Here is a 12,020-nt window from a genome sequence, read left to right on the forward strand (position 1 = left end):
TTGGATTGGTTTATTTTAATTTTTTTATTGGTATTTAACAAGACAACACATAATGATACATTTAATTAAAAGTATGAAATTACAGATTGTCTCAATTTAAACCCTTCAAGAACCCTCCCACCCCCCAAAAAAAAAATAAAAAAAATAGATAGATTCAAATAAACATTCCTCTCTCTAGTAATGGTCTTTCCTCTTTCCAGTAACAGTCAATTATTGTGTATTAGCATTAGTGTCCGGAGAACACAGTAAACCTTTTATGTAGTCTAGAACAGGTTCCCAGGTCTTCTGAAAAGTTTTAAGGGATCCTGAAAACAAAAATCTTAACTTCTCAAGCTTTATACAGCTGAAAACTTCTTGGATCCACCTGTCGTGCGATGGGGGAGTCACATGTTTCCATTTGAGAAGAATGGCTCGTCTAGCTAATACAGAAGTAAAGGCAATAACCTGGCGAGATGAGATAGTCAAGTCAGGTCTCGAAGGAATGCCAAAAAGAGCAGTCAAGGGGTTGGGGTCCAACTCTATGTTAAGAGCATTATTAAGTGTATCAAAAACATTGGACCAAAAGTTTGTCATCCGAGGACAGCTCCAGAACATATGAAGATGATCGGCAGGAGACTGCTTGCAACGATGACAAGCATCACTCATATCTGGGAAAATTTTTGCCAATCTGGCATTAGTCAGATGAGCTCGGTGGAGCACCTTACATTGCAATAAGCCATGTCTGGCACATATGGAAGAGTGATGAACTAATCTTAGAATTTCATCCCATTGATCATCAGTAATAGAAACACCCAGGTCATTCTCCCACAACTCTCTCAGAGAAACAGTAGGGTCTACATTAAGTGTACTTATTAAGTTGTAAATAACTGAAATTAAATGTTTCTGACCTGCGCCTAAAGTGAGAAAATTATCAAGAGGGCTTTCAGGCGGACGGTTGGGAAAGTGGGGAAACAGCTTCTGAACAAAGTGTCTAATCTGAAAGAAACGAAACAAATGACTATTGGGTAGATTGTACTTAGCAGACAAAGACGGAAAGGATGCAAACACCCCATCTTCATACAAATCATTCAGCTCGACAAGTCCGTTAATTGACGAGATTCGAAAAGCAGGGTCAGAGCAAGATGGGGAAAAAAGATGATTATTTAAGATAGGTGTGTGAATAGAAGTTCTTTGTAAACCAAAATGTTTCCTAAACTGGACCCAAATTTTGATAGTGTTAGTGACAATTGGATTAGTTGATATTTTACTAATAGCTAAGGGAAGTTGAAAACAAATAACAGAATACAAAGTGCCTTTCGTTGAGACAATCTCTGAATGGACCCAAGGGGGGCATTTATCAGTGTGGACAGAATTGTTCCAATAAAGGATCTTATTAATATTACAAGCCCAGTAATATTGTTGAAAGTTGGGAAGTGCAAGTCCTCCTTTAGCTTTGGGGAGCTGAAGAACTGATTTCTTGAGTCGCGCCGGTTTGTTTCCCCAGATAAATGAACGCAAAATACCATCAAATTTAGTAAAAAAAGACTTGTTAATGCAAATTGGAATATGCTGAAAAAGATAAAGGAATTTGGGTAAAATAACCATTTTAACTAGATTAATGCGACCCACAAGAGACAAAGGAAGTGAAGTCCATCTAGACATGTCTAACTTCGTTTTATCGACCAGCGGTTGAACATTCTTAAAATTGGATTGGTTTAAACCAAAAACCACGTGATGTCCATTCCAATGGACACAGGGTCTGATTGGGTTAGAGGACTGTTAGGTCTGGGTTTTATTTTGGAAATGACTATACTAACATTCGTGCTCCAAGATGTACATATAGTGTCAAAAGTGGAAAGTGGAGGGATGTCATGGGATGTCAAGAATGAGATTAGGATCAGGCCCGTGAAAAATTCTAGGGGTGCCAATAATTGTGGCCAATGTGTTTCGGAGGAAAATATTTTATATTTCATAATGTGTAATGGGGAATCAATCAGACAACAGCAGTTTAACCACTGATGACATGGTGGAGGAATACAGCAGCAAACTGTGCGTGTGTGTGTGTGTGTGTGTGTATTCAAGTGCTTGCCAGAGCAAAGGCTGAGCATCAAAAACACAACGCTGCAATCAGTGCACTTCAAACGCACAAGCATCTGCTGGAATAACAAGAAGCCTCTCTGCTCTCACAAAACCACAGGACCACCTTTCAATCTCACAACTGCGCTGGACACACAAACAGATCAGAGCTTAGAGAAGCAGGGGACGGAGAAAAAGACATTGAGATTGATGTTGCTCCGCTGGGAGAGATGGAGTGGGATGTGAGGAGGCGGTGGAGAGGTGTGTGATGTCTGGAGAGCTGTATGGTAATGTGTCCCACGTCCCCCTCCCTGCCTCCAGACACTCAACTGCCCTCTCAGCCTCATTTCAATCACAACACAGCCCTTCAATTCAGATTTCTCTGGAACAAACGCAGCAAATCCAGACAGATAAAACATCACTGCGCTGAAGGCAGAGGAAGACTCTTCAGAGCTCAGGAGAGGAAGGATGTTTCAACTCTTCAGATGCACGTTCTTCAAAGTTATGGAGCATTAATACAAAGCATCTCTTCAACAGCCCAAAATACAAGCAGGTGAGTGAATATACACAACACTTCGGTTCCTTAATCGTCAATGTACTGCTATATGCTATTACATGGTCATATTCCAAGTAATAGTATTCATTATTCATTGTTTAAATAATATGTGGAAATATGACCTTGTCAGAGTTCCTGAAAAAGCTGTTGGTGTTTAGTGCTAGTCACAGCAATGGCTTCAAATGCAGTCATAGTTGATCTTTATTCTAAGGTCACTTCTACTCATCTCATGATCACAGTGTTTTTGAAAGCTCAATATTTTTAACCATTTTCGATTCAGTTTCTAAACTGTGGTCAAAGGTTTACATATATGTTGCAAAATGTTCATTATGTTGACACAATAACAAAAAGATGAATCTTAAAAGCATACAGTCACTGCTGGAAAAGGTTCAAATATGCGAAAGATGCTGGAAAACCAAATAACTTGTGCGACCTGGAGGATTTTTCTGAAGAACGGTGCTCAGTTTAACTGTTCGGGACAAACAAGGGACTCATTAACAACCATCACGAAAAAAAAACAAAAAAGTCGTGGATCATCTAATGACAACACAGTATTAAGATTCAAGGGGTCATTTTAATGAAGGGTCATTTTAATTAATACAATTATTAGTTTGACTTGTCAATTATATCTAAATATCTTTTATGTAAAATATCTTATTTAGGACACCATAAAGAACCTTTTGTGGAAAAGCACGGTTTCATGGATGTTAAAGCTTCTTCATGGAGATGCCTGTATATTATTAAGACATTTCCCTTTCACAACATATTTTGTGCAACATTTCAACCTTGTTAAAATTGATAATGTTTACAGGGTTGTTTGTTAACAATAGGGTGGTTGATGGTCAGTGTAAAAATGTCTAAACTGCAAATGTCATCATATTACACAACATTAGAGACAAAACTATCAGTAAAAACAAAACAAAAAACATAACAGCTGAATATATTATAATAAGATGGCTGAGCCTAATTCTCAGAATGTATGTATTACACATACAGACCAAAATATATCAAAAGTCATTCATTTCCAGTTCACTGCCATGAATACTAAGAGCCTCCCCATGATTACATCGGCTTTTCAGAGAGAGTTCTCCATAGTTGTCCATCTTGACCTTTGACCTTTGAACAGTGTACACCATACTTTACTGCTATAGCATTAAACACAGTTAGGTCTGAGCTGGTCTTGTGTTACAAAAGGAATGTCACTTTAATGTCTTAATTTAGTAAGTGAAAATCTACAATAAACACAATCATGTCCTGTCATCAAGAAACCTTTGAAATGCTTATAGATCATTAAACGTTAATTTAACTTTCATACCAATAATATTATAAACCTATTTGTCAAGTTGCCTGATATTATTAAATATATTGATGTCCATTTTAAAAATTAAATTAACAAAATTAACAGACAATTTCAATCTCTTTTAAGATCATATTATAGTATAACCTTAACACACTTATTTAGTGTTATGGTATGAATAATGTATTAAACTGCAATTATACAAACTCATATAACCTAACACCAGCTGAGAAGTATGTGCACCCCACAAAATGATTTGAGTTATTTCTAACTTGTTGTCTTCAGTAATATTATATTTTGTGTTATCAATGTGCAAGTAGACAGATGCTGTGTATACTTTTGAGCTAATAATCTGAAATTGTTTGATTAGTAGTAGATTCAGCTCTACAAAGCTCTTTTACAGCATGACTGGACAAGTGTTGGTGGAGAGCGTGGATTTATCAGCCCACAGACTGTCTGTGAAGACTTCTGCTGAAGATGAGTCAGAGCGAGCCGATAGCACTATCAGCCGGTGAGATACTCTAGAACTCAACCATTACCATCAGTTGTCTAATGGTCATATACTGTCTGTCAGTCTGTGTAAATCCCAGTTTGACTCTTGTGTCAATGCAGTGGTCAGTCCATATGTGATGACACTTCATCAGAATTACAGCGAATGGCCACCCTCGAACAACGGGGACTGAACTCACAGAACTCCTTCCGTGGCAGAGGGGCGCTGTCCAGGTGAGTGTCACGGACAGTTTCTTCACTTCATTTGAGTTTATTCAAGTATGGCTTGCTTTGGAATTTGAATTTGAAATTGGTTAAAGGTACACTATGGCCCTCTTTCATGCATTTTGCGGAAGAACATTGTTTTGGTTGTGCTTTGGCTCTGTGTGACTGTGTGGATAAATGGTTATTTCTCATAACTAAAGAGAGAGATTATCCTCCTGCTCATAAAACATTCACTGCTAGTCTTAAGAGATATAAGCAGTTTAGATGATAAGGATCTCAAGCTGACTAGCTGAAGACATTACTGCAGCTTTATCCATTAATAGACACAGTAATGAAAATAAATTCCAACACAGCGCTACAACCATAATGAAATAATCTTCACAATAAATAATGATTTACAATGAACTCTGTTAGAGAGACACATATGACAGTTTATCTGTTCAATAAAAAAACTTTACTCACCTGTTGAATAATAAAAACACAATCATCTCCACGTCGCTTTTACAACATTTCAAATCCCTCAGTTCTCGTCATCTCGGAAAAGCCATGCCAATGTTGATTTTGGTTTTATTACGAGCTTTATCGCGCTCTCTTTTTGCTAGCAGACACTCCTGTTCGCCGTTGTTTAAAACATCTCAGTTACTATTGTATCCTCCATTCCCTGATGGAGAGAACAAGACATTGTGTCGAGACTGACACTATGGGTCACACTTGGGAGTCTCGAACACGTCTGACATTTCAGAAAAGGCCAATGAGAATTGGTGAGTGGAATTTGCATGCCAGCCCCTTTCATTCATTCATTCATTAGACGTTATTGTCCACCTTAGTGGAAATTTGTCTTCGACTTCTCCGAACAAATATGCATCAGTGACACCACAGTTAAAATTACATTAAAATACACACAGTTAAGAATACAACACTACCACCATCAACATACCACAACAGAAAATGGAAAACAGCGCAGCCAATTGAAATAAGGTAGGTTTCGACCTACACTAGACACATAAAAATGCTTTCAGTTTAAATTAAGTTCCTGTATGGCATGGGGAATAAAATATCTCTTATAGATGTTCCGGCTCGCCCTTGGGACCTTGAATCTACGACCGGATGGAAGCAACTCAAACTCTGAGTTTAATGGTTGTAGGGTGTCTGCTGATATCTGTCTGGCCTTCCTGAGTACCATCTTATCAAATACATCCTCAAGCTGCCTTTGTGACTTGCCAATCACCTTCCCTGCAGTATTAACAATTTTGGAAAGCTTTTTTTTTGTCTTCCACATTCAGGTTGCCATACCAAGCTGTTATATTAAACTGTAAAATGATTTCTACCAGGCCCGTATATGCCATCTCAAGAATGTGTTGACTTTCCCAGACATACGGGTATAAGAGGCTCCACTGATTTGGTTTTCCAGGTTTAAGATGAGGGGCCGAGATAGTGTCCCAGTCATTTCAGCAGGCAGTTTAGAGTTGGCAGGAGGGACACAAAGTCTTGTTCCCTCCACCAGGGAACTGAGTAACCGAGATGTTTTCTATCTGTCAGTTACTTCAATGTTGTGTCGAGACTGACACTGGGGGACCCTATACTAAACGCCACAAACACAACTCTTTTAAACTCTGTTAGAAGTTTGGCGGTGCAGGTGCATGCATGCTGCCGTGTGCCAAGTAGCAAGTGCACTACAGCGACGTCGTAACCCTCCTAACGCCCAGAGTAAGTATCAAAAATCTTCCTATTCAAGGGACATGTCCTCACCATAGGAATAGGTCGCTTCAGCCGTATCCTTGAACTTTTTCTTTACAGTTGAGCACAACTGATTGTTTACATTGGGGAAGTGTTCTCCTTCTCTGCAGAGAAAGGAACACTCCGGAGACCACATCCTGCCCAAAGGGGAGATCAACATGTGGAGAGACATCCTATGGACTTACCTGCTGGGAAGTGCCACATAAAGAAAAAGCCCTTGTGGTGGGCTCTACTTGATAAAAGAGAGACTATCGGCCACAGTGACCGGGCACTTTACCCGGAGATTATAGAATCTTACAAAGGTGTTGGGTATAGCCCAGCCTGCAGCTCTACAGATGTCTGCTACAAAAAAAAAACATTTGCTAAACCCGAGGAGGCTGTGATACCCTGAAGGGGCATGGTACACCTTGGCATTGGTGAGTGAACAAAATGCCTGAATGATTGTATCTATCAACACTGGTGATAGCTCCCTGAATTCCTCCATGTCCCATCCAGGGACCAGACATGGAGTTTCCAGAGTTCTGGATTTCTAGATTGTGCAACTAATAGGACTTGTTCTGCTTCTCCCTGATTTTGCACAGTGTCAGTGCAATGAGGCTCATTGGGGGAAACGCATACTTGTGACCCCTGTGCCAGCTGTGTGCCAGTGCGTTCATGCTGAGGGGGGCCTCTGTCAGTTAATACCACAGAGGACAGAATACCACAGATTCCCAGGAAGCAAAAAGAGATCTATCTGTGCCTCGCAGTATTTACTACAAATCAGCTGAACCACCTGGGGAGGAAGCCTCCACTGCGAGATTGAGGTCACCTGAGATATGAGTGGCTCGCAGTGACTTCAGACGCTGCTGACTCCACAGGAGATGGCGGGTGAGTTGTGACATGCAATGAAATTGATTACCGCCCTGGCGATTTATATATGTACCGTACTCATGGCCATGTTCTTACAGTGAGGACATGAAACATCCATAAATGCTGTCTCAGCGTAAGTACGACCCAGGTATATAGACAGCGATCATGGCCATCTGAAGGAGAGAGAAATCGACCACATCCAGAAGGACACGGACAAAAAGGCATCTTTTAAAAGACGAGATTCGCTGTGTTAAGTTTCTACAGGCTCAGAAGAACAAAGCTGAATGAGTTGAGCACACCAGCCTCATTTTATACCCATATGTCTAGGGGAGTAGCTGGCATGGATATTCTACTCGCCAATTATCATGGGCCTTTTCTGAAATGTCAGACATTCTCTGGGCTTTCAAGTGTGGCCCCTAGTGTTAGTCTCAACACAACATCAAAGAGACTGACGGATAGGGAATGGGCGATTTCCCGGGGGTTGGAGATTTAGCTGCTCCATGTCAACCTTTCTTGTTCACTGTCACAACTTACCTATGCCATTCCCACACCTTCTATTTACGGATACGACTAGATATGTATGGGCAAGTGACGAATGGGTTGAACTATCCTTTTTTATTGCTTAATTCAATTTATATTGATGATATTGATATGATGACTTACCAAAGTTTTGGAAATATTGTGAAACTATAGAAAGAACATAGATGCTTACATCAACCAAATTAAAACAGGGTGAACTTTAAATCTGCACATCTATCATAATATGACTGCTCAGAGTACCAGAATTATCTCCATATTAAATAGTTTATTTTATTTTATTATATAGTTAAATTTCAGGATTTCGGGCACTATATTTCCAGCTTCCAGTTTATCAAAATGTGGTCAGCGTCACAGGATCATAATTCATAATTATGAATGAGACTGTAATTTTCCTAAAATAAATGCTTCACATCCTTCTGTAAGGAGAAACTACAGCATATAGGAAAGTAGAATGTTTGAAGCAAATTAATCAGGCAATTTCTCCCAGGACTCCCCATAACCAAAGGACAGGGCACTCTTGTTGAGATCCTTTGGGAAGCTGCAGTACCTTTCAAAGTTCTCCATATATGAAGTTAGGGAACATCTAGAAGACTATTTAGTTGATCCCAATTTAGACTTGGATGGAAGGTGAACTCTTGAAATTAAATTCTGGTCAATTTCTCACAATGGGTATTTCCACATTGCTTTATTATTTCCCTTTGTTTCCAAGGTTGGTGAGCATGGTAGTCACTCTTAGAGACTGGGCCCATAAGAGCCTTCAGGAAGAGGAGGAAAGGCCAGATTCTTTTTTAGAGCGCTTCCGAGGACCTGAACTTCAAGTTGCTCCCAGTCGGATAAGCATCAGTAGATCTGATGCTCATGATGGGAACAACAGCGCCAAAACCAAGTGAGTTTGTCCTGTCCCACCATTATCACCATTCATGCATAGCTGTATGAAATTTCCATTGCCTTTTTTAACAAACATGCAACCACATAAAATGTGGCATTAAAATTAAATGCATTTGGTTTTCAGGAAAAAGTCTGATGTTTTCATACTGGCACCTGCTGATGACCTGTACTACCGCTGGCTGTTTGTTATTGCCACAGCTGTATTGTACAACTGGTGCTTTGTGGTGGCTAGGTAAGACACAATAAATGTTCATTTATCTACACACTAATCATTTTATTTGGAGTTTAAAGCTTATATATTGAACATCAGTAGCATTTCTAAGCTAAGGTCCTAAAATAAATCCAATGATTCCAATGAAAAACTTGACAGCAAATTATACAGTAAATTAATCTGAATACTGTAAGTGGAAGAAAGAATAAATCTACTAATTTTGCATTCTGAACACTGCATGTATATGGCCTGTGAGGAAATTATTTGTAGCAGATGTTCTTCCATTAAATCCAAGCGGTATAATTAGACCTCATGAGCAAGAGTGTGTGATCTAGGCTCCCATTTTGATGATGATTCATGTAAATAAGTGTTGTTGTGTCATACGTGAAAGGGATAGTCCTGACAAGCTGATGGTGTTTCATTATTCATATCCCAAACACAGAGCCTGCTTTGATGAGCTTCAAACCAGGAACTTCATTCTGTGGCTGGTTTTGGATTATCTCTCTGATGTCATATATATACTGGACACCTGTGCGAGACTGAGAACAGGTCAGAATCTTTTAGCATCTATTATGTTTTCAAAGAGTTGTTGTGACACTTCACACTATTGATTAGATAGGTGCTTTGGTGCTAAAATTAAGTGCGTTGATGATATTGATATGATGACTTACCAAAGTACCAAATGAAAAAAGGGTGAACTTTAAATCTGCACAGCTTTCATATTCACTGAATCTAAAAATAATCTTTTAGCATCTATCATGTTTTTCAAAGAGTTGTTGTGACACTTCACACTACTGATTAGATTGGTGCTTTGGTGCTAAAATTAAGTGTATAAGCAATCATTAAGAATTGACAATGTATATCTCAACTATAGGTTTCCTTGAGCAGGGTCTTCTGGTGAAGGACCTTACCAAGTTAAGAGAAAGCTACTTTCATACTTTGCAGTTCAAGCTAGACCTGCTATCCATACTGCCTACAGATCTAGCCTACATCGTCATTGGCATTCATGTACCAGAGCTGCGTTTCAATCGACTGATGCGCTTCTCACGCCTGTTCGAGTTCTTCGACCGCACAGAGACCCGCACGAATTACCCCAACATTTTCCGCATTTGCATCTTGGTGCTCTATATCTTAGTCATCATTCACTGGAATGCCTGCATCTACTTTGCCATTTCCAAGTCTCTGGGCTTTGGATCCGACCAGTGGGTCTATCCAAACATTTCTGACCCTGAGTTTGGGACTCTCACGCGAGGATATGTCTACTGCCTCTACTGGTCAACCCTCACTTTGACGACCATTGGGGAAATGCCAGCTCCGGTGCGTGATGAGGAGTATCTTTTTGTTGTTTTTGATTTCCTTGTTGGCGTTCTCATTTTCGCCACCATTGTTGGTAATGTAGGAGCCATGATATCAAACATGAATGCCACACGGACCGAGTTCCAAGCTCACATCGACGCCATCAAACACTACATGCAGTTCAGAAAGGTCAGCAAAGAGCTAGAAGCTAGAGTCATCAAATGGTTCGACTACTTGTGGACCAACAAGAAAGCAATTGATGAGCAGGACGTCCTAAAGAATCTGCCGAACAAACTGCGGGCTGAGATTGCTATCAATGTGCACTTAGAAACATTGAAGAAGGTCCGTATCTTCCAGGACTGTGAGGCAGGGCTTTTGGTGGAACTGGTGCTCAAGCTGCGGCCACAGGTCTTCAGCCCTGGAGACTACATCTGCCGAAAGGGAGACATAGGAAAAGAGATGTACATCATTAAAGAGGGTCGCCTTGCTGTTGTGGCTGATGATGGGGTGACCCAGTATGCACACTTGACGGGCGGCAGCTGCTTTGGCGAGATAAGCATCCTCAACATCAAAGGGAGCAAAATGGGCAACCGTCGTACAGCTAACATCCGTAGCATTGGCTACTCTGACCTCTTTTGTTTGTCAAAGGATGACCTGATGGAGGCTGTAATGGAGTATCCGGATGCTAAGAAAGTTCTGGAAGAGAGGGGAAGACAGATTCTCCTGAAAGAGGGTCTGCTGGAGGAGTTGGAGGCCGGTGGAATCGGAGAAGAACGGGTTGAGGAGAAAGTGGAGAGGTTGGAAGCTTCTCTTGAAATACTCCAGACTCGGTTTGCTCGGTTACTGGCTGAATACACAGCTACTCAACAGCGGCTGAAGCAGAGACTTACAGCATTGGAGAGTAGGACACATCACTCTGGAAGCGGATTCCTCTCGGATGGCAATGAAAGCACTATTGATGGTGATGGTACACACAGTGAGGTCAACATCCAACTCTGAGCACTTGCTTTGAAGAGAGAACCTTGTACTAGTCTTAATGACCACTCAATAGCAATAATATATGAACACTTTACAATAATTACAGCTGTCAAAACAGTTAGTATACACGTGGAATTGTTTCATTTATATTTATAAATGTCATGGAACAACCTTAGTTATACACAAAATAACATAACATAATACGTTTTTGGCCATCCTGTCTGTACTTTCTTTGGTTATTGTGTGATGTTTCCCACATAAAAAATTTACGGTACTTCTGACAAATACAATTAAACTTGTGTATACCCACATTAGATGTGTATATCCACTGATTTGTGAATGTAATTTTGTAATCTGTATTTGATGATAAAAATAATGCACATGACCTGTCCTCGCAAGCTGCATGCAAAAACAAACACAGTCTCAGATTCACAAATGAATAATTCTGTCAGGACCACTATCGTCAAATACGATTGACAATTAGCATACAGTTTAGATTGGCGATATGGTTCTGTTCTGGGCAAGAACTCCCTGCGCATCCATGCAGCCTAGCATGAATATAGCAATAATCCCCCTTAGGGTAAACAGAACAGAACCAGCATGAATGTACTGCAGATATCATTAATTCAAGATTTTAAAGTATAATATAATTCGAGAATTTATTCTGATTCAAGGGGAATCAGAATACCATACTGACTGACGAGAGGAGGAGCTGGGGAGGGAGGAGGGTAATTAGCTCCTGAGAAACGCGATAGTTGCTGATAATACTGAAGGAGCTTATATATGTGTACGGTGATAGGCGTCGTATTCCTATAGGTAGACGTGGATCAGCTGAGAGTCAGCTTGACTTACGTGACCTGCCAGAACTAACGCTACGCTTGATTTTGAGCAGCTTCTTT

The 12,020-nt window shown here is 40.2% G+C and overlaps 1 protein-coding gene across 1 annotated transcript; it reads left to right on the forward strand.

Annotated features, from left to right (window-relative positions):
* Nucleotides 1-4,312: 4,312 nt before the first annotated feature.
* cnga2a (cyclic nucleotide gated channel subunit alpha 2a) lies at nt 4,313-11,189 on the forward strand (the record flags this gene model as incomplete). The annotated part of the gene is made up of 6 exons (XM_079630210.1): nt 4,313-4,419; nt 4,521-4,631; nt 8,458-8,634; nt 8,761-8,868; nt 9,290-9,396; nt 9,722-11,189. The coding sequence occupies 6 exons, from the start codon at nt 4,313-4,315 to the stop codon at nt 11,140-11,142; spliced, it is 2,031 nt and encodes a 676-aa protein (XP_079486336.1). The 3' UTR covers nt 11,143-11,189.
* Nucleotides 11,190-12,020: the final 831 nt, after the last annotated feature.

Source organism: Phoxinus phoxinus (assembly GCF_949152265.1).
Source record: "Phoxinus phoxinus genome assembly, chromosome: 12".
Lineage (NCBI taxonomy): Eukaryota > Metazoa > Chordata > Actinopteri > Cypriniformes > Leuciscidae > Phoxinus > Phoxinus phoxinus.